The sequence below is a fragment of the Neolamprologus multifasciatus genome, chromosome 16 (genome assembly GCF_963576455.1).
Source record: "Neolamprologus multifasciatus chromosome 16, fNeoMul1.2, whole genome shotgun sequence".
NCBI lineage: Eukaryota > Metazoa > Chordata > Actinopteri > Cichliformes > Cichlidae > Neolamprologus > Neolamprologus multifasciatus.
In genome coordinates this window covers 22268793-22282987 of record NC_140454.1, presented here as the reverse complement: position 1 = coordinate 22282987, position 14195 = coordinate 22268793, and the positions used below count along the sequence as shown (strand labels likewise).

At 38.3% G+C, this 14195-nt stretch overlaps 1 protein-coding gene across 2 annotated transcripts in view; it reads right to left on the bottom strand.

Moving 5' to 3' along the window:
* The window catches only part of ptprna (protein tyrosine phosphatase receptor type Na), a 24726-nt gene extending 10531 nt beyond the window's left edge, over positions 1–14195 (bottom strand). The window contains exons 1-13 of one of the 2 annotated variants that reach the window (XM_085134731.1): positions 13767–14195; positions 10770–10820; positions 4267–4377; positions 3931–4036; positions 3694–3841; positions 3360–3555; positions 2981–3133; positions 2699–2836; positions 2546–2580; positions 2215–2456; positions 1879–1965; positions 1678–1757; positions 1217–1281 (exon numbers count right to left, since the gene is read on the bottom strand). In XM_085134731.1, coding sequence (XP_084990857.1) covers positions 1217–1281; positions 1678–1757; positions 1879–1965; positions 2215–2456; positions 2546–2580; positions 2699–2836; positions 2981–3133; positions 3360–3555; positions 3694–3841; positions 3931–4036; positions 4267–4377; positions 10770–10820; positions 13767–13842 — 1488 coding nt within the window. In that variant the 5' untranslated portion in view covers positions 13843–14195. The remainder of the gene's footprint in view (positions 1–1216; positions 1282–1677; positions 1758–1878; positions 1966–2214; positions 2457–2545; positions 2581–2698; positions 2837–2980; positions 3134–3359; positions 3556–3693; positions 3842–3930; positions 4037–4266; positions 4378–10769; positions 10821–13766) is intronic. The other variant, XM_085134730.1, reaches the window with a different exon arrangement.

The following is a 14195-nucleotide window of genomic DNA, read 5'->3' as shown; positions in this document are numbered from 1 at the left end:
TCTTCAACTTGATCTTTATTTACAAACAATTTTCCCCATGCTACCCACATACAACAGACGTTACCAGCTCTGCTTTGCCAGCTTAATGCTGTGGCTGTTTCACAGCGGTGAAATTGAAATGTCAATCCAAGGAAAAACTAATAAAAATTAATAAATAAACCAACCAGCCTTGAAAGGACAAATTAAATTTGAAGGCCAAGGTAGAGAAGAAAATCAAAAGCAAGAAGGGAAGTGCACAGCGCTAACCAAAAAGACAGAGGTAGTACAGTATCTTTACTTTGTCCTAACTTTACAGTATATCATCGTTTACTGACAAACACTACCAGCACTGAGATATTGTGTGATTAAAAATGCAAAGAAATTGTCCTTTGTCATAGTTTACAAAATTTACATAAAACGAATGAAAACAGCATACAGTAATTTAGAAATGCAGTAATTTTTTTTGTTTGTTTTTTTGGGGGGGGACAACATCATTTGAATAAATTAATAACACACAAACACACACACGTCTAGTGAGAAAAAAGCATCAGCTTGTGCCATTTGATTACATCAGTATCAGATACACAGATGCTGGTAGCACGACTGTGATATTATCACTGTAGCCCTGAAAGCAATCTGTGTGTGTGCATGCCTGTGTGTGTGTATGCGCGTCATCCTTATATTCAATCTACATGCACATTTTGGAAATAATGATCAATTACACATAAAGACTGACACATGAGTGACGATTCACAGGCTAGGAATCAAGCTGTTTATGTGAAACGGTGAATAATGAGGTTAATGACATTGGTGACTGTTGCCATAGCACCTGGGATCTGGAAGCCTCAGTAGGGGTGAGGTGTGGGGGGAGATGGAACTCCATGGCAACAAGTGAAATGCTGGTTGTTAGGATGTGTTGCCTCACGTATTGGTTCTGGCAACCAAAATTTACACACACAAAAAAAGAGTTGTATACAGCACAAGTGTAGTGATGGTGTTAACAAAGGTTACTTAATTGCTAAAAGTAATAAAAGTGATCAAGTTATTCCTACTGAGCAGCCTAACATAGCCCATCCTCAGCACTTTCTTAGCTATACATTTAATTCATGTCATAGTATCAGTACTAAACAAAGCCACAAAAGATAAGCGCAAATAAAGACACACAGTACACTGTGATTAAATTAGAGCGAAAATGTTAACAAAAAAGATGAAAAATGTTTGTGTGTAAAACAAATACCTCTCCCACACCAGTCTGTACAATCTTCAGACCCGTCTCAGACTCCAGGAAATTCTTTTCAGATACTGTTGGAGTAAAAAATAAAAAAAGAACACGGGCCTTTTAATATCGGGTCTAACACTGTAAACCGACTCTTGCATACAACCTGACAAAAACACATTTATTTACAACATTTCAGTTCTCCATGAGAAAAACAGTTCATGGAAAAGAAATGCCTATAGTATGTATAAGTCTACCAAACAAAAACATTCCTAATGTAGTATAGAAAGGTGAACTTTTCACTTTTTTTCATTTCTAATGTTGTTTTGTCTTGTACTCTTCTTAGTGTTTCAGTGGGGATGAATCCAAAGATTGGGAACGTATATTTTGAGCCTTATGGTCTTTTTTAGCCTTATGGTGAAATTGTGTTTAACATATGTACAGTATGTGGATAAATGCAAATCTGTGTTTTTGAGCCTTACCGGCTTTAGCAGCTACCTCTGCCGCCGTCATGTTGTGCTCATTCTGTCGGATACGGAAAGTCAGTGCAGGACCGACAACGCTGGCAACACATAAACACAGGGACACACATGTTGGATCGCCAAAAACTGCAAAAATACAGGAATGAAGAGTACAACAAACTAACTGTCTCTAAAGCATCTAACATACAACTACAGTGCTACCTAATGTTGATGAAGCTGCTTGTTGTCAAGTGTATTTTATCAGCCAGCAGCTCCAACATCTTGACTCCATCGTACAGACTCAGGGGACTACGAATGAAACAAACATCATTAATTTTGCTGTAAACACAAATTTTTAACAAATGTCGTGTTTTCTGCTTTTTACTTTTAAATAAATGACTATTAACGTTACACAACAGGCTATAATTAGACAGCGTTTATTAAAGCATCACTACACTAAACAAATCGTTAGTAACTCAAACAAAGTTTTTTTTTCATGTTTTAGATGTGTTTACTATGAACCGAAGAACTGAGTGTTAAAATAGATCAAGTGCTGACCTCTGATTGGTGACAATGTACCCATACTCCTCTTTGGCCCCTGTGCTCTCCACTACTGGCAGCCCCTGTCCCTTAAAATCGAGTCCAGCTTCAGCGGGAGCAGCCTGCGCAGGCTGAGAGGCAGACGGGGGGAGGCTGGAACTCTTGGGTGAAGGTGTAGCTTGAACTGAGGGAGTGGAGGGGACAGGGGCAACAGGAACAGGCTTCTCTGGCTTATTGGAAATGCTGTCTGTTTTTAACAGCTGCATATAAGGGGGAGAGGAGAAAACACGCCTATGTAAGAACCTGTGATCACATTTTTTATGACTGTTATTAGTAAATGCTAACATACTTCCTTGAGGGTGTTGAGGTCTTTTTCGACTGGATCTATGAATACAGAGAAAATCTGTTTTACACAAATACTAAATTAAAAATGCTGGAAATTGTAGGGATTATGATATTTCTATATTTAAGAAATTGGGAATTTTTTGTTTTGGTTTATTACCAAGTTGGGGGGGTGTGCCAGTTTTGCCCTGATGCTGCAGCAGTGTGAGAGCTAGCTTGTAGAGCTGCTCCTGACTGAGGTCTCTTGGATTGACTCTGTACTTCTGCAAGACAGCCGACATCCTTTGGAGCAAGTCATCTAACACAGGATGGGATTACTGTTATTTTTGCACTAATCATTTTTCAAACATATTGGCAGATTATGTATGTGCATCCGTAGTTTAACTATGTGTGTCATTATGTTTATGCTGTATATATTCATGCTTGCGTTCCTTTTTCTCACCATTATTCCCAGACAGTGCGCTATAGTCCTGAAGAACTTTCTTATTCTGCAAGGGTTGCTGCCTGCCTGTAGTACCAAGCCTCTCCTGTAGGGTGTAATCTTCCACATAGTCCACTGGTATATCCAGTTCCAAGTCCTCATAATAAGGCAGACCTGCTCATGAAAGCAGGTACAGCGGGAAACATCATTGTTTGTGATTCTATCTTTTTTTTTTATGTCTATGGATATTTTCTGCATGAGAAACTGAGACTGAATAGTTTGTTTATATATATTTAAGTGTATGCATTTAAATATTTTTTAAATATCTATTTATCTTAGTGTTGGATTAGTTTAAAAAAATTGTTATGAAAAAAAGTAATTATGTTTAAAAAAGATTTACCTGCAGGAACCATGGAATGAGCTCCTCTGTGGCGGTAAGACGGCTGTGCAGATGCCAGGTAAAGAGACAGAGCTTCCAGCAGCAGCTGCCTGTCACGATCACGCTCTCTCTGGTTGGTCTGGGACCTCAAAGAAGGGCGGGCATAAGCACCTGCTGAACCCATGAGAGATCTCTCTACTTCGTCTTGGTACCTATGCTGTGTTAGCAGAGACAGTACATAATACCTGTCATACCAGATGTATACTGTGGCACATTATTATGTGTGTTACACTTATATGCAAAATTTTGTATACACCTGTTCATGAAGTGTGAATCACAGTGTGTGTTTTCATACCTGGAGGTACGCGTATGGGTCCATAGATGCTGTTTGCATGCGCAGTGGGGACTGAGGCGGCTCAACAATCATGTAGTCCACATATTTGCCACTAGGAGAAGCAGACGCTGATTTTGAACTTTGGTGGTGGGAGGAGGGCTGTTTGGACCTGGCGACCAAGAAAGAATCGACTAAATCTGTTATATAAATATACAATTTCTTTCTCTGTCAATTTCAAAATAACTAAAGTGTACTTGCTGAGACAAGGATGAGGTGTTTGGCTTTGAGGGAAGTGTGGTATGAGGAACTCTTTTCAGCTCCTTTGACAAAATATATTGGGTGATGTCATCCTGCCATGACAGCCCTGCACACAGAGATGGAAAATACATTTTAAAAAAATAGCTGTTAGTAAAAGTGCAAGACTAAGGTGTGTGTACAGATTACAGAAATACATACAGAAAAAGGGGCACTGATATCAATGCTCTTTGCTGACATTATGAATGAATAAAGCACTTTTTTGTTTTATTGCAGCTATTTAAAGGCATGTGGGTATTCACTTTAACACTTTTAGCTCTCTATTATGTTCAGTCTCACCTTCTAGCATGAGCTGTTTTAGAACTTCTTGCATCCTCTTCAGAACAGGAACTGACACCTGGTACTGGACCTGGTCCTGCTTAGAGGTTCGACACTGACCAAACAACCCATCTGAAATACACACATGAATACGGATGTAAATATGTAACCCCAAATTTGCCAAGGGCAGCCTCTCGAGTCCTGGTCCAGGATACAACAACTAAGCTGACAGTGATTTCACAATGCAGCAGGAAATCAACAGGTGTAAGTAACAAAATTTGGCTGACTTTTTATGTGGCTGTGTCAGCTGTGTCTCCGGACCCCCGTTGTACTACACCATCACTGGCATACTGACATGGCTGCTTACAGTTATGACAAAAAAGGCAGAGTGCAACGCTTGAACAGAAGGGAGCAGTCGTTAACTTTTTTCCTCATTTAAAATGTCTGCTGTGTTAAAAAAGGCCCTCAGGAGAAATTCCCCTCATAACAAAGACATTGCCATATTAGAGAAGCTATTATATTTTTTATATCTCAGTAAGCCTCTGAGAATGATCCTATTATTTCATAAAACATCAAGCGAAGTTCAGTTTTTTGTGCTTTTTGTGATTTAACCGTATACATTTCAATACAAATGGTTCCACTGACACTGCTTTGGAGGTTATTTAGTCATAGCTGTAATTCATATGGTGGCCCACACTACACTAGCCCACAGCAGTGAGTCATAGTTTTGAAGTTCAGCCCACACACTTGTCACAATCCTTTTGAAGAGTTCCTGTCGCCATCTGTGTGTGTAAGTGCTTTTGAAAAACTGAAGTCGCTAACTTGCAGGTACCTTCATGGCAACAGAAATATTAATAGCATATTCTCAGGATCACCTGTAGACAGTTTTCTCTCTTTGTTATCATAAACCGCATGCATCATCATGGATCTGCTCTTCAGCGATAAATTACTGGGATCTTAACAAAGTTAGTATTTGCTGCACTTGCACTTAGGTAATCAGTGCAATGCAATAGGAATTGCCCCTATAAATAATACATAAACTGTTTGGGTTACATGGAAAAGGTCTGGAATCAGTGCTTAAAAAAGTGTATGCTCACTTTTGTAAGCATCTAACTCACTTGGGTGAGTTTATTGCAAATGAAACGCTGTGAAAAGTCTAAATCAGATATAGAAGGCTTGTGTTTCTAATCTGTATACTCAGTGAAGTAGGACCTAGATTGCTGAAATGCTATGTGATGGGAATAAAGATAAAACCGAGCAGGCTATGCTTTAACTGGTGCACTGATGAGTCACCACAGCCACTACACCAGCTAAATCTCACACAACCCACTTTGCCACACTGAGATAGTGAATTGTTTTAGTGAACAGATTAGAGAGGATTAAGGTGTTTTTATAGCCACGCATTTTGTATGAAACAGCCCAGCTTTTATTTTTTCAACTGAAAACTCAGGAGCAGTGTAGAAAGTGTTACACATGCACTATGTCAGGTCAGGTATTGATTTAAAAGACGGTTGTTTTGCCCAAAAAGAAAACATGAATTCAGTTCCAGCTTGTTATTGCTTTAGGAAACAGTCACTAAAGGTAAAGAAATGATACCTACACAGTCATTATAATCTATGATTCAAGCCAAAACAACACTTTGAGTTAAGGTTGACATCAGAGCAGCTAAAAAAATGCTGTGAAAGTTGGATGGCAAAAACCAAGAGAATTGTAAGACTTTTACTACGAGAACTTTCACTCTATTTTAACATTGACTATGGTAAAAAAAAAAAAAAAATAATTCTATTATGTTTATTTAGTTTCTTTTTTGCAGAAAATGTTTCATATGATAAGAATAGCCTAAGCCTTGTGCTGTGTCACAATTTTACCAAAGAAATTTACAATCTTATAAGAGATACAGAATTTAAAAATTCTTATTAAGAAATAAAGATACAAACTTGTATATGTTTCCCCACCAAGACCACTAAAGAAAAACAATCATATAAATACATATCTCAGCCTAATGATTGTAAAACGCATCATCAAATTACAAATTTGTTAATGTTGATGAAGGGCCATGCTGACAGTTTATTGTACTAGTAGAGTATAAAGCTGTTTTCATCCCAGGTAAATAATGTAAAATAATGTACAATAAAACAGGAAAAAACAGCCAGATGAAGTAATGATTTAATAATTTGACCCTACCCATATGTGTAAAAGCATAAGCTCAGCCCTATCATCTGGTCATTTATAGCACCATATATAATATAGGAAACCTCTAAACCGTCCTCAGTAGACTTGTGTTGTTACACATTAACCAGCAAAGATGCAAGGTCAGGTTACTATATATAGAAGAGGGTTTAACATGCTTCCTACATTACACTGATAATGCTTCCAACAGCATAAGCTACTAGAGCAGGGGTCTGCAACCTTTTACACCCAAAGAGCCATTTGGACTCGGTTTCCACGCAAAAGAAAACACTCGGAGCCGCAAATACTTTTTGACATCTAAAATGAAGATAACACTGTATATATTGTTTTTTACCTTTATGCTTTCTGTGAACAACTAAGGTGTGTTGCTTATGAAATCCATGAAGTGCTACAGAGAAAATTACATTTTATTTATGTAATCAACACATTTTTAACTCTTAAAGAAATATAACAAAAGGAAAGACACCAACCTGAACTAAAATGATCCATGTAGCAAACAAAAACTGTTCTCAGCCACCACCCTTATATCGCCTTTGGGCTGTTGGAGCCTTGACCTGACTTTTAAAAAATAAAAAAGCACTATGCTGCTGAAAAATTAAAAAGCAGATATTTGCAAAATTCTGCCTAAATATGTATTTTACCAGGTTAACCCTTTAAGACCTACCATAGAACCAAGTCCGCCAGAGCTTATATTATATTTTTACATGCTGTAGTGCCATTTTTGGGAGTATTTCAAGTTGCTATACATCAATACAACCATTACAGCCTAGATTTTAATAATATGTAGGAATTAAGTGCATAGTGATTACATAAATTGCAAAAAAGTGCAATAAACTACAAAAAAATTGGAAATCGTTTTTGTTTTTTTAACATATATTTCTAGTTAGAGAAATTTAAGAGGCTTATCCCTCAAAACTGTAAATACAAAAAAGTTGCACAAAATAGTTTCCCACCACAGGAAATTTAGTTTGAGTGCCTTCATAGTTTTATTTTTGAAATACACCAATTTTTATACACTGCAGGAAAAACGAAAATAAATATTATAGTGCAAATTTGCAAAAAAGCAGCATATGCATCAAAATAAACTATTTCCAGCAGTGCAATATGAGTCCTAAGCATCCCAGAAACGATACAGAAAGTCATAAAGTCAAAGATAACTTTTAAAAACACCAGTATAAGCTCATTGAGGCCCGGACCGTAAAAAACTACATTTCCGCGAAATGACGTCACTTCCGGTTTCGGGCAGGTCATGGCGGACATGCGATAGTTCGCGCTGCCGTCTAATCCAATGTAGGAAGTGTTACAAACAGCTGATCGGATGGCAAAGCCTGTTTCTGGAATATTATGTTTTTGTTGCTGCAAGCGCTTTTTATGCAGTTTTTGCAAAGCTATATGTGGAAGGAAACTGTGACTTAGGACAAGCTGATGGCATAAGATGTAAGTACAACTCCTCAGGTTTCATATGCAAAAAAAAATATTGCGCTAGCTCACGTGGTTGCAGAGCTACCGGGATTTAAAAATAGTTACGCAAAACAGAGCATGCCTGCTCCTACCGGTTTTAAAGGGTTAATGCGTGCGGTGGGGCGTGGTCTGCAGCGCTGCTGCAGGGGAGGCGGACGCACCTGAGCCACACCCCCAATCATGCCTCGCTGCCTTTACGTCTGCGCTATCTGTGCTGTTGTGTTGTTGGTGGTGTATGTCGGGCTATGAGGTGAAAAGCTATAGCCGGCTGTATGCGTACAGCAACCATGTGTGAAAAGTGGTCAATAAAGAGATGCTGAAAAGCGTGTTCATGCAGATATCGTCGGTCTGCCGTGATATGTTTATAATAAGACTTACGGTCCCGAACCTCTGCGCACAGCGTCTGCTAATCGGGGCTGTACGAAGTCAGTTTACGCAGGACTGTAAGCTGTCATCTGTCAGGCGTGAGCGGTGTTTGTCTTTAACATAGTTCATGGTGGAGAATAGCTGCTGACATAATGTGGATCCGAAGATCCATAATTGGCCTACCTGGGGTTGAAAGTCTCGATAAATGCACGGCGTTTCGGCGGGTACACCGGCTTCCGCGAGTGTGACGCTTATTTTGAGCGATGAAAAAATAATAGAATATAATTTTATTTTTATATTTCAATATCACAATAATCTTCCAATTTAGAACTACAAGTTAAAAAAAAAAGAACTAAACACAAATAAAATACACTTCAGCTAAATAATTTATTTTCCCAAACCACGCGGAGCCGCAGTATAAGGACTAAAGAGCCGCATGCGGCTCTGGAGCCGCAGGTTGCCGACCCCTGTACTAGAGTAACTGAAATATCACAATATAATAAACAGACTAGCAACTGACGGGGGGAGGGGGGGGGTGAGAATCATAGGGATCATCAGTAAACCTACAAACACTTCTTTCTGGAAGAGATTGTCATGAGTAAAAACTACAGGCCTCAGCATAAAAACTTGGATCGTGCAAAATGTGTCACTGCACACTCCACTACTTCTTGCAAATGCATGCAGAATAAAGCAGCTTTTTCATCCTGTCACAGACACAAACTCAAAGATCTGAAGGGAGGCATGTATTTCATTAAACACACTAAAAAGAATGCAGTACAATACAATCATTGTTCCTTTTCACGGTAGGCACACATCAGTACTGAAGGTGAAAAGGGGACTCCACTACAATAATTCATGAAGATTTTAGATTTACTGCAACCATATAAAGGACTGTTTTACAATGAGCAGGCATTATTGGAGTAATTACTGCTCAATGGGTGAATGTGGATGAAATGAAGCCTTGGTGAAACCTCAGAGGACATCATAGATTAAGCCCATAAGTTTTTGATTACTGTTGGGTTGAAACAATAAACAACATTTTGCAGATCATTAAATTATTTGTTCTGTTTAGTTTTTGAAAAGGCACAATAACAAATCTTGTAGTTATTTAAGTTAAGTTAGAGAATGCAACCCTTATTTTTTAATTTATTCTCAGAGTTCAGTACCTTTGTAATCACAGAAATTATTGAAAACATTATTAGTGACTGAACCGAGTATAAAATATCAAAGTCTCAAAGATGAACAAAAACTGCTAGGCCTATATAACTACAACGGAGCCTGTGTGGACTGTATATTAGAAGGTCAAATAAATAAAAAAATAAATAATAGGGCATTACGGCTACTACAAGGTTAGCAGTTAACTAAAAATTCACCAGCATATGAAAAATGTCATCCAAGTCCTTTATTCTGTGTTTCTTTTTTCTGCCTGTCCCATTTGGTTCTTTAGTCGTCAGAATTGTTGTCTGAAGACCAACAAGGATACCCAATGGATTTATTTTGCCAAATGGATCATCATGGCATTGCCGTATTGGTCCATTTGATCGACCTTTGTTTTTATTATTTATTTTATTTTATTTTCAGTTGTTACAGACGGGACAGACATGAGTGAGGGATAGGAAAGGGAGAAAGAAAGAGGAAGGAAAAGAAAAACAGAAGGGGAGAGGGATAGTGAGAAAGGGGGAAAAATATCTCCTTTATTCTGAACACAAACAGAGAAGATGTGTTGCTTCAATTAATGAGGACACACCTTTATACAGCCCTAATGTTTTTTTTAATTATTTTATTATTGCTCCTCGTTGTTTTCATCAACTCAACACAGTTGCTGTTATTCTTTATGTGTTAAACATTTAGTTAAGTGTTACAGGAGCAGTGCTGACCAAGAATTAGGTCATTTAATCTTTGTTGGGGTCTGACAAACACAGACAGTTTACAGTTTATTTTGCTTAGTAGGTTCTTGAGGTGGTACAGAGATCAACAGGAAAAAAGGGGCACATTTCATCCACTTGGATTGTTTTTCTCCCAGTGTTGTCAGACACGCTGATATCTGTCTCTGTGTCTGCTCCTTGGCAGCTCATCCACTTAGTATTCTGTCCAATGATTGTGCGTTTGCGTAAGTGAAGCTTCCACGGGGAAGGACGTAAGTGTGTGTGTCAGTGACTCATCACTGTATTAGCACAACAACTGTGGGGGTGTCGACCTCGATGTGATGTCAGTGTTGCTATGGAGACAGGGGGCAGGGGTGGGGCTTAAAATGAGGAAAAGGAGAGGGGCAGGTGACTGAGAATCTGTGGTAAATAAAGCAGAGAGAGCAAAAATCCTTGACTTGTGTTTGTATGATTCTATGCGCAGCCTTTGTGTTAGGATCTGTGTATGCCTAGTATCGAGGGCAAATAATTTAGTATGGTGCAGTGTTACAGAAGGATTAAGAAAGCATTCTGTCTTAAAAGTTTAACAAGTTCAAGAACATTGTGTTTGATTGTGTGTGCACGTGTGTGTGGCGTACTCACCATCTGAGCAGAACTGATCCCTAGTGCACAGTTTTCGCTCAAACAGGCAACCTGAGACAGAAACACAAAGAGAAGGCTAACAAGCACCCAGAGTAAAATCTTTTACAGTAATTTCCATGGAAACGACTGCCTTAAACGCACATTCAGAGGGCGGAAATGAGACAAAGTGAGCTTAACCTGGGTTTATTCATTTTAATGAGAAACGTACTGCTCAGTGGCAACCATAACACAATCACCCACTATCGTCACCTTGCCTTTTATATACAAATGTTACAGATGTCAATACAAGTAAATGCAATTATTATTTACATAAGAATACGCCTCTTATATAATGGCATTTTAGTCACCCCCTTAACCCAGTTAACCCAAAAAATAAATGGCTAAAACTTTATGACTGTACTGTGTTATTATTTGTATTTTCTGATGAAATGACACAGTTGAAATGATATCTGTGTTTAAACAAATGCATTTGATAAGCATGGCTGAAGACAAAAATGTTTGTGACCTTTAAATTTTGCAGGTATAAAATGCATATACCTGACACTGTGATTGAACATGGGTGCAAATAACAATGCTTTCCTTATATATTTTGGTGTATTTTACTGTAATTCATTTGTAGATTTTACACTATTTCTTTTTTTTAGGTCAGTGAGTAAGACCTTGGAGGGCACGGCAATGTGGGAAAGAGCAGGTGGTTGGCGATAGATAGGACTATAACCCAGCAGAATATGCGATAAGAGATAACTCGCCCCAGCTTTCTGTCTTTTCTCGTCTATGCTTGGATCCCTTTCCATGTACCAGACAATAAATAAAAATCAATAAAATAAAACAAAATAATTCTAAGTAGATGTGTGAGACAGAGTGTGTACATGCAAAACTATATTTCAAATATGTCAGTAATCTAGCTGGCTGGTTAAACTCAAACTCGAGTAGAGAGCAAAGAATGAGAACTATTTTCTCTACCTTTTATTGAAATGACGCAGTACCTAAAAATGACTCACCGCTTAGAAACAGACACACTGCAAACACACAGTGCATGGATTTTGTATTGCTGAGAAACCCTGAAACTTTCTTTTCATGAGTGGCATTAGTGAAGTGTGTAATTGCAGGGGTTTGCAGAAGGACTGACATACACATCATCATAACTGAAAGTAAATACCCAAATTAAAACCCAAACCAAAAAAAAAAACCCCCAATAGATAAAAAAAAAACATTTATTTATTTTTTATTGCATAGTACCTGTACACTCTGGTTTATAACACAGCACAGAGGAAGACCTTCAGTATCTGAACAAGATATCATTACATGTATTTGCTATTGCTACTATTATGATTTCACTGTAAAACTTTCTGCAGGCAGGTACAGTAAGTCAGCTTCCTCACATCAACAGATAAGGAGTAAGTATTACAAAAATATCAGACATATCCTTTTCATAGTGATTATAATGTTATCGTAATGTATCACAAATGTATCAAAAAATGTATCACAAAGATCCCAGTAAATCCATTAGCTATTCTGAGGAAACCTGACCTATCAAACAGTGTTTGTTTTGTCAGGCCATCAGAGAAAAAACTGAGCGGAGCGCCTCAAACACTGAGCATCATATGGTCTGCGAAAGAATGGACATTCAGACATATGGACTGACTGTCCCTCCATATGGACTGACTTTCATTTGATTGATCATCAAATGAAAGTGTGAGAGAAGAGAGATGGGAGGAAAGAAGAGGTGCTATCGGATGAATGGACAAAGGGAAGCAACAGTGGTTACTGGTTTCTCTCCATGGTGCTGAAATTTGAGCTGCACGGCTTTTCATTGTTCTTTTAGTTTATGCGCTTTCTTATTATTCTATGGGTTTTACAATTCACATTATTCTTTTTAATGATATTTTCAAAAGCAAGAACTAACACACCAACATTTTGTGTTGATTTTTTACATTTTATTTTATAGAGCTTTTTTAAGTAAGTAGCTCTGTCCGGCCATCATGTTTATCATTAAATTGTCACAAACTGTTTCTGGGTTGCTCTTGTGTTTGTTACCAAAGAAGCGCACACCAGAAAGATGAAGAGAGAGAGAGAGAGAGAGAGAGAGAGAGAGAGAGAAAACAGTTGCTTTTTTCAGCTTAATTCTAAATTACTCCCTGAATTCACTGCCTGCATCACAAATCTCAACCTGCTCATGTTACACACACAATGCATCAATCTACTAAAAGAACTAAGCTCATAACCCAACCCAGCTGCAGTTGGGTTTTGTTTGAAATAATAAAGCTGAACCTGTATTCCTAGCATTGTTATAGAAATGACAGGGACTATTACTAATGTCACGATCATTTCTACTGAGTGGAAATGTTTAACTGGTTTCACGTTTCAGCCCAGTAATCAAAATATTTATTGAACTTGAATTAGGTGGGGTTTTTTGGTCATATTATTAAGTACAGCTTTAGTTAGTTTAGTGATATACATGTATATACCCCTGCTGTTTACTTTTCATCATGTTTTGTAGAGCCTACACACACTAATGTGGGCGTTATTCATTAACAAGTGGATTTGGCGGCTCCCTACTCTCTTGTCTCTCTTGAAAGCGTGAAAATAAAAAAAATAAAAAACAAATAAAAACTGAGCCCAACAAGGAGCGTCAGAGTGGTATTGTATGTGTAATAGTACTCTAAAATGATCCCTTAAGGCATCACAAGCCAAAAAAACAAACAAAAAACAAAACAAAAAACTACTCATTGCTAAGACTCGGTTTTGTTTTCCCTGTTACTCCCCACACCCTCCATCTCTCCTCTGCCCGTGTTTAATCTCATTAAACATCCTCTGTATTTAGACACACAGTCCATCTCTCAGTCCATTGTTGAACGATAAGAAGAGTATAATAAAAGAAAGGAACTCATTACAAAACCAAAAACAGAGGATAAAGTATCCTACGGTAAAGGTGACACCATGGTAAAGTCATCTGCTAACATCAAACTGCGACTATCATTTCCATCATTTTCTTACCGTATTTATCACAAATCCCTGGTTGATACAGCACCGTCAAAAGGAGCAGAGCTCGCCATGGTTTAAGGTGTTGCATGATCTTGCGAAGCTTCACAGCAGAGGAGGAGACGGAGAGAGAAAGATGCGGAGTCCCTCTGCGTTTCCACTCTTTTAAACGTCCATATTGATAAAAAGGAAGAGCCCGTGTGGAGTCGACAGTTCACATTGAACCCTAAAAGCCCACGTGATGGGAAAAATATATAAAATAAATAGGAGAGAAAAGTAACTCTTCACAGTCACTGGGTGGGGCGTGGAGATCGAGAGAAGCGGGGACAGACTGTTAACATGCAACGTATATCGACTCAACGACGGCACAGTTGCGGAAATAACGTAGAATCTGTAGAAACAGGGAGCTCTCTTCCATACAGGAGCTCGACCTGCACCTACGTC